Below are 14,046 nucleotides of genomic sequence, written 5' to 3'. Positions count from 1 at the left end.
CCAGCCTGGTCTCCCCACACAGCCATTTGGTCGTCCCTCACTAACCCCCCTGCCGGCCTGGTTGCCCCACTCAGCCTGTTCGGTCGTCCGTTCGGTTGTTTCGGATGTGACGGCCCCTGGCTCTTCATATATATAGATTACTCATTTATTTCAGCCCTTTGTATTCAGCATGTCTCTATCAAAATAAACCTACATTTCTATGAAAATTGAAGCTTTTGTTTTTTTGTGGCCCACATAAACTTAAGTCTTGTTTATTTGGCCCGCATTAGCCTTTGAGTTTGACATGCTTGATATACATAATATAAAAATTATCATCTCAATCGTTTTTTAGTGTACACTTCAGCAGTGATAAGTGCAACCAATCTCCAGAATTCTTTTCATCTTATAAAACAGAAATTTCATACCCATTACGTAATTCCTCTCCATTTTCCCTCTCCCCAGCCCCTGGCAGCCACCACTCGACTTTCTGTCTCTATGAATTTGACTACTCTAGGTACCTCATTCAAATGGGATCCTACAGTAATTGTCTTTTTATAACTAGTTCATTTCACTTACCATAATGTCTTCGAGGTTCATCTATTTTGTAGCCTGTATTGAATTTCCTTTCTTTTTAAGGCTGAATAATATATCATCGTATAATAACACATTTTGTTTACCCATTCATCCTAAACATCCTTGATTGGTAAACGAAGTAAAATCGAAAGCTATTGGAAGAGATATTGTTGGCAAGCCTGTTCTCTAGCATAGAGGTTGCTCATTAAATATGCCTCTTGATGGTTTGCTTATACAGGAAAGTTTTAGGCCTTTTGGAGCTGGACTTCTGGCTTTTAATGGCCAGAGTTTGGAGTTACATAGAGTGTGAATTCCCTTTTGTGGTCGAATTCTACATGTCAGGTGACACAAGTTTATGTAAACTCTGAGAAAGACATTTGGGTCTGTTGGCTTTTATAACCTATCCCCTTTTTACCAAATAGGGCAACTGGGCCTTGAGTGGAGCAACCACTCTCTTGTGGATTATGGGAGTAGAGCCAGGATTAGCATTCAGGTCTCAGCTCCTGTCAAGTACTTGTTCTAATCTTCCTAACTGCCTCTCCATGAATTTTCTTTTGGCATTAGCATAATCTATGGCAGGGACAGGTTCTCTTCTGTAAAAATCTCTCCTTAAGTTCTCCCATGAGCCTGCCCATAGATTTCCATTTTAGTTAAGTTATCAACAATGACAAACTAGTGCCACGAGTGAGTTAGACATGACAGGCCACTCTTCGACAAGGTTTTCTTTTGTTTGACTAGTCCTGGAGGCCTCTTGGTGCCAGGCAGAGTAGAGTGTCAGAACCCAGAGATGGCAGGATGAAGGTCTTCTTTCTCTTGCATTCTGGTGCACAGAGGCCTGGGAGTGGTTGAGCAGGGCACATTCAGCAAGAGTATATAATGGTATGGGTGAAAGCTAAGCTGTTATAACAGAGACCCCCCCCAAAATAGAGACTAAAACAAAAAGGAATTTTCTCTCTCACATAATAAATGGTTCAGGGGGAGGTGGGGGTCCAGGCCAGGTAGGGGTCCTTTCTCCAGGGTTCTATCTAGGGACTTGGGTTCCTTCCGTCTTATTCCTCTGGCATTCCATTGGGATTATCCTCATCTGCATGGTTGATGTAGTCTCATCTGTACCTCAACTCTGCTGCAAACCCCAGGAGGGTGAAAGTAGCAAAAGGGAGAGCAAACAGTTTCATGGATATACCTAACTGCGGGGGAAGCTAGCCAGGTGGCCTTGAGCCCTGCTGAAACTCAGGAATGAGGTTGTAGTGGGTATAAAAGAAGGGAGGATAGTTGCTGGGTAATATTAACTATTATTGTTATAGTATCTGTTGAAGCAAGCTGAATCAAGTGACAGCCCTGACTGGGATGTCAGAGACTAGCTATTCTTTCACATTTTATAAAATTGGAAAACTTTACCACATTTAAACCAAATTAATTTCTTCTTAATGAGATGCCAGAAATTGACTGAGGTGAGTGGAAGGTGGTCCATGTCAGAGCCTAAAAATCCTCAGGTGATGCTCCTGATTGTGAATTTTGCTGTTTCTTTTTATTTGCAGAATCAGTCAGAGGGTGTTCTTTTTCTTCTCACTGAGATGCCTGTGCTCCTGTCCCTGTTCCATATTCAGGAACCCTGTCCCTTCCGAATCCCACTTAGATCTTTCATCTTTATAGCAGTGGCTTTGTACTGGAATTAAATCCGACTTCTAGCAATTCAGAAAAAAGGTATAGGGAGACCTTTTTAGTCATTATATGTGGAGAAAAGATCTTTAGAGAGGGGGAAGTGGTCCCAGTATGTCTGTGTAACATGGATAGTCTCTCTTATCATAGGTTCTGGATCTTCATTCTCAGAAATATTGTTCCTTAAGGGGATTGGCCAATTTATTTTCAAAGGCAAACTATAAAACGGATAACTTTGGAGCATCTGTTGTCATTAAAAAGCAGCATGCATGGTGTACATACCTTCTTCATGATTGTCAGGGCTTATAAGGAAAGCCCAGTGTCATCCTTGTGTGGAGTAGTAGTTGGGACTTCAAATCTTAGCTGGGAGGGTGAAAATTATAAGAGGGAAGAAACAAGACTTTTGTGATTTTCATGCATAGGAGGTCAATGCTGTGGCTTCTGTGTTCCATGTTAACATATTTCAGACTATGGTGGACCTGAAAGTTAACAATGACTCCCATTTCCTAACGCAATTAAAATTTTAGGGGTGTATCAGGTCCGGGGTTCCTGGTATAGGCTGTGATACCTTGTTGAAGGTGGCCCAGGGACCCATGCTGCCTTGATGTTGGTTGTTCCCTCTCCTTCCCCAGTGACCAAGAGTGGTATTGGTATTGGGGATTGCTGGAGTGGGAGAGCTGAGAAAGGATAGTTGCAAACCCTTGGGAACAGAATTGTAGGTTTTGTAAGATCACTCAATGCCTTCATATTTATGACCTATTCCATTTTTGCAGGAAGGCTTCAGTAAAGTGTGTGAGTTGGGAGTGGGGTGGGGGGGCAGTGGTACTCATCTGTGGGAGTTGCTGGTGAGTTAAGCTTGTGCTTTCCTGGTGATCAGTGTTTCTCAGCTGGGGCTGGGAAGGTACCGTTGACAATTGTACCATGGGATAACTCTGTGTGGGATTGTCCCAAGCATTACAGGATGTTTAGCATCCTTGGATTCTATGAATTAAATGCCAGTAGTACCCCTCATCATTGTGACATTCAGAAGGTCCCCACACGTTTCTACACCTCTGTGAACCAAATGTGAGTAGCATCTGTCTGTCCTCCCATTCACTGCAAGTGTACACAGTGGGAGCTTGCCTGAAGGTGGTTTCCTCAGAGACCATGGATTTCCATTCCCTCTTGCTTGGCAAAAGGTGGTTTGTGGCCAGACAGCCCAGGTGGGAGCTCTTTTCTGTGCTGGGAGAGTGTTTGGGAACTGAGAAGCCCCTGCAGTGGTTCCACTTACTCTAAACCTCTTTCCATGTTTGCCTTCCCCACAGAAGCAGGGAGCATCCTGATCTGCAGCTGTGGTGTCAGCCTTGGAAACAGCATTCAGGGGATGGGAGAGCTCATTCCAGACACATCCAAGTCGCTGAAGCCAAGAGCAAGGAGGAAGCCCCAAGCTATAGAAGTTTGAATGGGGCAGTGGAGAAACCCCTGCCCCTGCCTCGGTCTGTGGAGGAGTCATATATCACCAGTGAGCACTGCTACCAGAAGCCCCGCGCCTATTACCCTGCTGTGGAGCAGAAGCTGGTGGTGGAGACGCGGGGCTCTGCCCTTGATGCAGTCAACACCCTCCATGAGAATGGTGATGATTCCCTCTCCCCGCGCCTGGGCTGGCCTCTAGACCAAGACAGGAGCAGGGGAGACAGTGACCCCAAACCCAGCTCTCCAAAGGTATATGACTTGCTTATACTTGTTCTTAATTCAGTGTTTGAGTGCTTGTAAATTCTCCTTCTAGGGAAGATGTTTATTATAAGATTACTTACTAGAGGCCTGGTGCATGAATTCGTGCACCGGTGGGGTCCCTTGGCATGGCCTGTGGGGATCAGGCTGAAACTGGAAATCCAATGCCACCTGCTGCTCCTGCCTGCCACTCCTGCTTATCCCGGCCCTGTTGTGCCTGCCGTAGGGCGCCAGTCAGGGCGCTTGCCAGCCGTGAGCCTTGCGTCTGACGCCCGTCGGTCAGCTGAGTGGCACTCCCGCTGTGGGAGTGCACTGACTTCCAGGGGCAGCTCCTGTGTTGAGCATCTGCTCCTTGGTGGTCAGTGCACATCATAGTGACCAGTCGACCAGTCGTTCAGTTGCTCAGGCTTTTATATATATAAACTAGAGCCCCAATGCATGAAATTCATGCAAGGGGCTCAGCCCTTGCAGCCCCAGCTGCCTCGTGGCCCCACAGTCCTGCAGCCCCGCCCACTGGTTGTTCCGGAAGGCCATTCCGGAAGGTTGTTCCACCGTCTGGTCTAATTAGTATACTAGCTCTTTATTATATAGGATATATAGATATTTATTGTAAAATCATATTTAAAATTGCTTATCACAGATGTTTTGTTTTTTCTCCCTTTTAAAATGGGTGCAAAGTAAGGAGAGCTCACTTAAATCAAAGATCATTGGTTATGGGGAATGCCCACAAAATGGCATAGTCTGTGGGAGTTGGGGTGGAGAGGTAGGAAGTAGCAAGGAGAAAAGGGTTGATTAGGACTTGATAAATGGAACTAAGTTAGGAAAATGAGTTTTGTTGTTGCTGGTTTTTTAAAATGCTATTTATGTTATAATTGTATCTTGGCATGAGCCAAGATGAGTCAAGCGTTGTGTTAGGCATAAGTTTTTCCAATACAGTTCTGTGATAACTTTACTTGAATATTTAACTTTGCTTAAGAACATAGCCCTGACATAAGAACAGTCTGTTTGTCAAAATATTTGCAAGTTTCATCAGTTTTCCCAAGCCACTCTATTTTTTTGTTTTTCAAATCATTCTTTTCTGAAACCCCATGTCATCTTCTTGCTAAAGTTGTCATCTTTAACTGTTCACTGGTCTTGTTCTATCCTGTCCTCAGTTGTCAGTGAAGCTGTGTGTGATTAAAAAAAAAAATGTTTTTATTGACTTTAGAGAGAGAGATAGAAACATCAATGATGAGAATCATTGATTGGCTGCTCCCTTACTGGGGGTTGAGCCTGAAAACTGGGCATATGCCCTGACCTGGAGGTGAACCGTGATCTCTTGGTTCATGGGCAACACTCAACCACTGAGCCACACCAGCCGGGCGAGGCTGTGTGTGATTTGAGAGCTTCTACACCCTGTCATCCTTACTTTCACAGAATTGCTGGTCGGTATCACCAATGTTAAATATGTTGCTGTTTATTGCTGAGCATCCTAAATTATAAGTCAAACAAAGGTGAGCCTAGTATCTCATTCAGTCTGTGCCCTTGCCAGTGTCAAAACAGTGCTGAGCAAGGCTGGTAAGGATACAGTTTTTTTTTTGAGGGAGACCTAGTTTCAAGTCTGGACTAGGATCCACTTACTCTGTGGTTCTAAACAGGTCACTTCACCTCCCCTGGCTTCATGGCTTTGCATATAGTAAGCTCTAAATAAATCTTAGCTAAAATCTATTTCATTTCAAATAAATGAATAAAAGGTTGAGATCACAAACTCCAGAAAAGGTTTACACTCCTGAAGACTAGGCAGATTTCATAGAGGTGTCTGGAACATAATAAAAAATCAGAAAATACTGGGTTTAAACAGGGCAGGCAGGGTTAAAAAATCTCTTTCATTGATGGCAGCCTGACTTTAGGTCAGCACTGTGTTTTATCTATTTCATCCTCAGGAACATTTAAAGTAGATTTTACTACTACCATCTTTTCCAAAAGGGAACCAGAAGCTCGGAGAGGTGAAATAACTTATCCAGGTTCATGTATTCATCAAGACATAGAGCTAGGACTTAAAACTCTTGTTTGATTCCCACATATCTTGTTTATACTTGCCCTGCTATACTCTGATCTCAGGGCTCTGGAAGCCATTCTTTGAGGCCCACGTCAGGCCTAGGGCATTGGACAAGCCACTGAGAAGCAGCCGTGGAGTCCTTGGAGCCAGAGGTGTGTGCTGCCCTGAGGTGGTTGCAGTTGGTACAGCAGGCACGTTTTTGGCCAGTGCCCAAGAGAGGGAGGAGAGAGAGAGACATTTGGAATATTTAAACTGCAACTGGTTTTTCAGATGGTGTCAAACGCTGGCTGGAGCTGTCTCTACTCAATACTTAAATGTCAATTGCATCCCCAGGTGAGGGAATATGTCTCCAAAAAGGTCCTACCAGAGGAAGCCCCTGCTCAAAAGCTGCTGGACAGAGATGGAGAGGGGCTCCTGAGCTCCCAGCACCAGTGGCAGTTTAACCTGCTGACCCATGTGGAATCTCTTCAGGACGAAGTCACGCATAGGATGGACTCCATTGAGAAGGAGCTGGATGGTAGGTCTCCTCCCTACTTCTCTGCCCATTGGCAGGCACTGTGAGCTTGCCAGGATGAGCTGCTTTCTGAACTCCCCTACCTGGCTCTCCAGGGACAGTGTATTCTTGCCTCCTCTTTTTTTCAGTTTCACCCACCTCCATTCTCTTCTCAAGATGGACCAGCCTTACTTTTAGTATTTATCGGTTACTTGTAAGGACTGTGTGATGCTAGGGGTTCTGCCTCACTTGCCCAGTCTTTTCTGCGGAAGAGCAAGTAGGCTCTGCCTACAGACTGTGTGAGTTGAGCAAATCTTTACTGACCAAGTTCTTAATTGGGTTTTAAGGATATCTGAGGATTAGTCTAAAAAACACATAGCACTTTTATTTCTCCCCTTGATAAAATCTGAAATGAAGCCTTCTCCTCCATATCAGTAGAGATCGAATAGAACTTTACAGAATCATTTGTGTAGTCCTTGGGTATTTCTCCCAGATATTAGTGGTAACAGATGGACGTGGAGGACAGAACTTGTGATGATGAACATGATCAAGTTCAGTCCCTTTTGATTCCCAGGAAGTTGCCAGGTTGGTTTTTGAAGACAAAATTCCTTCTTGATTATTCACTTTATTTCCTAATTATTTGTTTTCATCCTTAAAATAGAGCCTGATTAAGAAATAAATGTTCTGTTTGAGGATGCTGAGTACAGTCAAGCTATTACTTTAATTGGGGATATAAAACATACTATGAAGGAACTCAGGGAAATGCCATATGCTACACAAGCTAGGGTCATAAGGTGTGTCCAGGACATGTATGGCTGACGCCATGCCGGGGGAGAACTGTTTGAGGGGCAGCAATTACAGCCAGGCTTTCTGGAACTTCTGAGACTGAAGGGGAGCCTTGAGGAGAGGGATGTCTTCTCCTGAAGAGGTGACTCAGAGTGGATGATAAGAGGACTGGTTCTACTGGAAAATGAATTGCCACATTGGAGCACAGTGAGAGAAAGAGAGATCTACATGACCTCATGCTTATGTCTTGTCCCTGAGGCAAACCGGAGGAACTGGGATTAGGAGGCTAATCCAGGGTCCATTGTGAGGGCATTTCTGGAAGAAGTTTTTATGTCTCTTCTACTCCTAAAAAGTTTGCTTGGGCTCCTTAGAGTTGTAACTGATACCACTATTTGTGAAAATGCTATTAGATTGCTGAAAGAGGATTGAATGTCAGACTAAAAATTGTTGATTTTCAGAGAATGGCAGTAGGAGTGGCTATGGGTCCCATAGAGAAACTGGGTGAACAACATTCTGTTGTTGCCAAAGGAATCTGCCCTTAGGGGAGAAGTCAGAACCTACCTACTTCTTTAAGATTTACCAATGTATTCAAACTGGTCACTATGGAGTTTTTCTTGCTCAAGAGGTCAGTAGCCACTCTCATGTGACTTTGATTCTTTACTCTTGTTTTCAAGTTCAGTTCTGAGAAGGCAGTCTTATTTATTTATTTTTTTTCAAGTCTTGTACTTGTTGGAATCAGGAGGAGGGAATGTTCCTCTCCTTGGAACGCCCAGGTACCAAAAAGAAAATCTGATAGAGGGAGGATGGTGAGCTCTGCAGAGCTTGAGCAGTCAGTGGAGCATTTTGCTAGACCATTCCTACATTTTTTCACTGCCTTTGTTGAGTGCCTGCTATGTTCCACGCACAATTGAGTGTTAGGGATATATCATGGTGAGAAAGGCAGACTTGGCCTCTGCCTTCATGGAGCTTGATCTTGTGGTAGAGACAGATATTAATTAAATCACCCATTATAAGTGATTACAAACCGGTAGGTGCTCCAAAGGAGAAGAACATGAGCTAGCGTAGCACTCATAACAGTGGGGCCAGACTCACGGTATAGAATTGGGAAATGTTTCCCTGAGAAGTAACTTGCAGGAAACAAAAGATTTAGAAAGGTGAGGAGGAAGGTGGAGGGCTGGGTTTGAGGAGGGGAGATGATTGTGTGTGAGTGCGAAGCTGCTTGAGAAAGCCTTATCAACTCTAGAGCTGCACTAATATAGTCACTTGCTATGTGTGGCTGTTTAATTAAAATTAAATACAATTTTTATTTTTTTTGTTAATCCTCACTCGAGGATATTTTTTCCATTGATTTTTTTTAAAGAGAGGGAGGGATGGGGATGGGGATGGGGGTGGAGATGGGGGAGAGAAACATTGATGTGAGACAGAGACATCAGTTGGTTGCCTCCCGCCGATCCCTGACTAGGCTGGGGATTCAACCTGCAGCCCAGTTACGTGCCCTTGACTGGGAATTGAACCCTTAACCCTTTGGTGTATGGGCCAGCGCTCTAACCACTAATCAACATTGGCCAGGGCTATAATTTATTTTTTAACAAATTTTATTTATTGCCTGGCTGGCATGGCTCAGTGGTTGAGTATCGACCTATGAACCAGGAGGTCATGGTTCGATTCCCAGTCAGGGCATATGCCCTGGTTGGGGGCTCGATCTCTAGTAAGGGGCGTGCAGGAGGCAGCCGATCAATGATTCTCTCTCATCATTGATGTTTCTCTCTCTCTCTCTCTCCCTCCTTCCCTCCCTCCCTCCCTCCCTCCCTCTTTAGTGGGGGGGGGGGAGAAGAGAAATATCAATTTGTTATTCCACTTATTTATGCATTCATTGGTTGATTCTTGTTTGTGCCCTGACCTGGGATCAAATTGGCAACCTTGGCATATCAGGACGATACTCTACTAACTGAGCTACCAATCCAGGGTAAAATGAAATACAATTTAAATTCAGTTTCTCATTTGCACTAGCCATGTTTTAAATGCTCAGTAGGTACATATGGCTGGTGGCTACTGTATCAGACAACATAGACCATTTCCATGTTGCAGAAAGTTCTATTGGACTGCACTGCTCTAAAGCATTTGAGTTTTGTCCTGGGGTAGTATTTTGTAGGGAGGTTGATGAATTAATGTTGATGCCTGAACTGGCCTCCCCTTCCTGCCCCCCATGAGTGGTCAAATGGGATATGGTGCTGAAATTGACAGTCTTACACATCAAGTGTTGGGAACTCATTGGATTTTCTCTCTCTCTTCTGCCTGCAGTGTTGGAGAGCTGGCTGGACTATACTGGGGAACTGGAGCCCCCGCAACCCCTGGCCAGGCTTCCACAGCTCAAGCATTGCATTAAGCAGCTGCTGACGGACTTGGGCAAGGTGCAGCAGATCTCGCTCTGCTGTTCAACATGAAACTGGGCACCCAGAACTAATGGGGACACAATACAGGGGTGCCTGCAGGAGGAACTTTGCATTTTTTAAATAAATAAACCTAGCATGCCGAATGCATGTGACACCGACTGACTTCAGGGATCTGGGCAGACGGGGTGTGATGAACATTGGACAAAGAGGCCATTTGGGCTGCTGGAGGGCAGGGCACTCTGATCTCAGAGCCTACCAAGAAGGTAGCAAACAGACTCTTGGGATTCCCTTCTGTGCACATCGTTGAATGGAAAGTGAGTCTTTTTGCACAAACTTCACTTGAAATCGTGCCACTGATGATAAATGGAATGAGAGCCAAAAAAGTTTCGTCGGAAACTGTTGTAGATTCAACTTGCAGCTTATTTAATTGACTTTTCTGTCAGGTTGGGGCACATGACAAGCCTTGTGGTTTCTGCCTGGCATGGATATAGGCAGCAGGTATCATTTTCATTTTTCCAGCTTCATGGGAATGTCGTGACTTCACCATTCTGTGGAGATTGGGAAGGAGCAGAGGCCTTGGCTGCCCTGCCTTCTCTGTCGGACTCTTCACTTTTTTCATCACATCTTGTGCATGACTTCATGGTACTGGGGACAAGTTTTGTATGCTTTTATCCCAGAGTTGGCTGGGTTATGTCTTTTATAGCAGAGCCCATACAGCCAGTGGAGGAACTAGAATCTCACTGTTCGAAGAAGCTAGGAGGAATTCCGAACTGAAACAGGCAGGGTCTGGGACCCAAAGGACAGCATTTTCTACCCACTTCTTAATATTGACAGCTTCCCAGTTCTATTTAATGTCCAAAAAGTGTTTCCCCAAATTTTGAACTCTTTCACTGTAAAGATTTGTTACAAAGAATGTGGTTTGGGGAATTACCTTATTTTATATTGCTGTAAACAAACTTTAGATTCTACATGTGCCACTTTCCTCCTTCCCTGAAGGGTGTATGTTTAATAGTGGCATTTTCAAAATTGTTTTAATATACTTTAACACTTTAAATTTCCGGTTTGTATTATTTTGTGAAATTAAGGTGATTGTGCTGCTTATGGTCCAGATACAATTTGTACCTTTTGAGATAATATTTGTTACTCTCACAGGTTACGGTTCTACATGTAATTGCTATATTGTTGTTTTTTCCTTACTAGACAAAGTTAAAGAAAATGTTCCATGTTTTGAGGAGTGACCTGTTTCACTGTTTTGTTTTCTTAATCACTAAAAAAAAAAAAGCAAAGCACAGTTGTCCATTAACACTCACAAGTTAATTATGGGTTTATGAATCTGTAATGTTATATGCTGCAAATATTTACTATGTAAACGTGAAGTAGCCAATATCTCAATAGCAATGACAGTATCTCCAGCGATTTGTGGATGGTTAGGCTTTAGGCACAGGTCATTGTGGTCATGAAGGCCTCTGTACCAAGATCTATTTCAGGGAATGCTGTCCAGCGATTTGTTCACCATGTGATATAAAATGAATTTAGGACAAGTTGACCTGCTGTAGCTTTTCCATCAGAGGGAATACATGTAGCTATGACATCTGTAATAAAGCTGACACAATTCCTCTACAAAGAGGCTGTTTCCCGTTGCTAAGGTTGGCGTTTCTGGTATAGGAAGAAACCCTCTAGGAGTGTGCATGGCATCTATGTTTTGCATAATTTATCAGACAGCCTCATAAGAACTGTGTGATGCTTGTCTGAAAAGGGAAGAAACACGATGGTTTTCTGTAGCCACAACTGTGAGGTATGACGACTTGTATTATTAGATTACTGATATTTTCCCCCTTAAAATAAATTTGAGTGTCACATTTGAGGGAGCTGTAACTTTGACAATTTCATGTCTTTTTCAAAGATGGAATTAAACTACCCTAATTTTGTCCGTTAGTTGGGCTTATCGTTTAAGTTCTGCAAAGAAAAAAAGTCCCATTTCATTCATTGTGACTTTTGTCTATAGGGAAGCAGGGATGATTCCAAGTTCTGGTAACCTCAGTGTGCTTCCCTAATTTAAAGCCATGTTAAGGGGCTCCATCCTCATTCCTGGGTCAATCTGAATAAACCCCAAGTTGGAGCACTGGAAACAGTTATTTGCAAATATTACTGTTACCATTTAGAAATATGTACACTACCTAAGTTTTCTTTTGAGTAAAACTATCCACCTTCTAAAAAATTGCCTTGACAAACAGTTCTGGTTTGAGTAATCATTTTGTTTCAAGTGATAGAGTATATGCAAGGTGGACCCTTGATGAGCCAACGTTGCACTGTGGATACATTATGTTTACGCGCTATTAGAACAGAAGGCGCTGTATATAGAAATGTTGCTTTGAAGCAATATTTGCAAAACATGCAAACTTCTGTATCTGTATTTGGAAAAAATAAAACAGGTTTTTGTTGCTATGTTTGTCAAGTTATTGAGTTATAAAATTCTCTATTCTAATATGCATTATTTAACTTTCTATAATCTTTTAAAGGAAGTCTGCTTTTACATTCTAAACAGATTTTTCTGCAAGGAGGCAGATGGATATAAGCTCAAGACCCTAAATCCCAAGAAAGTATGCAAAATACTTTTGAATTAATTTAAGTGTGTAATATTCAAAAGTAAAATGTCCCACACCAGCCTCTACCCCAGTGGTTCTCATCCTTGGCTGCACGTTAGAATCACCTGGGAATCTTTTTAAAATCCTGATTTCTGGGCCTCATCCTCTGAAAATTCTGTTTCTTTGTTATGGGGTGGGGCCACAACATTAGTAACAAAGAAACAATTTCCGGAGGATGAGGCCCAGAAATCAGGATTTTTAAAAGATTCCCAGGTGATTCTAATGTGCAGCCAAGGTTGAGAACCACTGTTCTAGCCCATTTTAGCTCATTTGTTGTGAACTGCAGGCTTATTAGATTTTGATTATTGAAAGCAGTGCAGGGAAGACAGGTTTGGTCTTCTTGATGAGATGGCACCCCGATGCATTTAGGGTGCTTTTGAGACAAATCCAAACTGCCTGTGGACCCCAATTAGCTCCTTCCTGGTTGGGCTGAAGACTCAAGGAACAGAGTAGGTTTTAGATTTCATAGTAGAGCTTCCCTATTTCCATATTCCTTCTTCCCTTTATTTTTTTCTTAATCCTCACCTGAGGATTTTTTCCCATTGCTTTTCAGAGTGAAAGGGGGAGAAACATTGATGTGAGAGACACATTGCCTTCTGCAAGCAAAATGCTCTAATTGGACACTGGTCACGGCTCCTTCCTACCTTTCTAAACAATTATGCTTATTTAAAAAATAAATGGAAGTGGTTGGAGAGAAATTTAAATGGGTAGCTCTCCTGGCCGGGCAGCTCAGTTGGTTAGAGCCATCTGCCTGATAAGCCAAGGTTGCATGTTCGATTCCCTGGTCCGGGCACATAGAAGAATCAACCAATGAATCCATAAATAAGTGGAACAACAAAATCAATACATTTAAAAAAATGCCTAGCTCTAGCAATATAATCAATTAGTTCACACTAGTTCTGCTTCAATCCTTCTAGAAGCCTAAAATTTGGCAAAGACGGTGAACCCAGAGCTAGCAAGAACTAGTCTATCTCTCTAAGGAACTGCTCTGAAACCTATTAAAACAGCCCAATGGTTTGGGCCTTTTGGGAATCTGTGCCCAAAGGGCAGGCTACTAGTGGCAGTGCTGGTTTAGAGGTAGTCAGGTAAACAATCATTTAATAGAGCCAGTTATTTGCCTGCCTGATGTCACAAATACATATGGCAAGATGTGTCACTATTTTCTCAGGTAGGAAAACAAGCTTACATTCTAGCTAGTGAGAGGGGGCGAATATGGAACCCTAATTACAGACTCCAGCAAAACAAAGGACATCCAAGTAGGGTCCTGGGAAGCGTGCAAGAGAAAAATTTCCCAGATGTGGCGAATGCCTAGGCCTAGCCAACACGTAAGGATCCAACAAAACCCAACGTAGGCCAAATGAATAGGAAACAAAGGCTTTATTCTCATGGGCTCCCACTAACCAGAAAGAAGGTTGGAAATACGCTCGGGAAAATAAACCCAGTAAAGAACGAAAAGGGCTACATCAGACTACAAGAGCTGCCAAAGCTCGTTTTCATTAAGGTGGAGTGGGGAGCGAGGCTCCAGTCCAGAGAGCGCCGGGACCAGGCCGCCCGCCGCTCAGCCGGTGATGCGAACATCGGTGCGGCGGTGAAGCCGCCTGGCCCGCGCCGCCTCGGGCATGATGGCGAGCAGCTGCTCTTGCACCAGCATCTCCACGATCTGCTCCTTCGTGCGGATGTCGGGTCGCAGCCACTGGCGTGAGAGCTCCCGCAGCTGCCGAAACGCCTCTCGCGGGCCCGCTGCGTCTCGGTAGCGGAACTGGCGGAAAC

General features: G+C 43.7%; 2 protein-coding genes across 4 annotated transcripts in view; one reads left to right on the top strand and one right to left on the bottom strand.

The window, feature by feature from the left end:
- The window catches only part of PHF20 (PHD finger protein 20), a 124,274-nt gene extending 112,198 nt beyond the window's left edge, over positions 1-12,076 (top strand). For all 3 annotated transcript variants that reach the window (XM_014550655.1, XM_005879742.2, XM_014550654.1), the window contains 3 exons: positions 3,516-3,912; positions 6,293-6,476; positions 9,540-12,076. In XM_014550655.1, coding sequence (XP_014406141.1) covers positions 3,516-3,912; positions 6,293-6,476; positions 9,540-9,682 — 724 coding nt within the window. In that variant the 3' untranslated portion in view covers positions 9,683-12,076. The remainder of the gene's footprint in view (positions 1-3,515; positions 3,913-6,292; positions 6,477-9,539) is intronic.
- Positions 12,077-13,638: 1,562 nt separating this feature from the next.
- Positions 13,639-14,046, bottom strand: part of SCAND1 (SCAN domain containing 1) — a 1,463-nt gene continuing 1,055 nt past the window's right edge. The window contains 1 exon segment of the mRNA XM_014550635.1: positions 13,639-14,044. Coding sequence (XP_014406121.1) covers positions 13,835-14,044 — 210 coding nt within the window. The 3' untranslated portion in view covers positions 13,639-13,834.

The sequence above is a fragment of the Myotis brandtii genome, unplaced genomic scaffold (genome assembly GCF_000412655.1).
Source record: "Myotis brandtii unplaced genomic scaffold, ASM41265v1 scaffold61, whole genome shotgun sequence".
In the NCBI taxonomy this organism is placed as follows: domain Eukaryota; kingdom Metazoa; phylum Chordata; class Mammalia; order Chiroptera; family Vespertilionidae; genus Myotis; species Myotis brandtii.
Note: the sequence above shows the minus strand (reverse complement) of the source record. Positions and strands in the feature narration are given on the sequence as shown.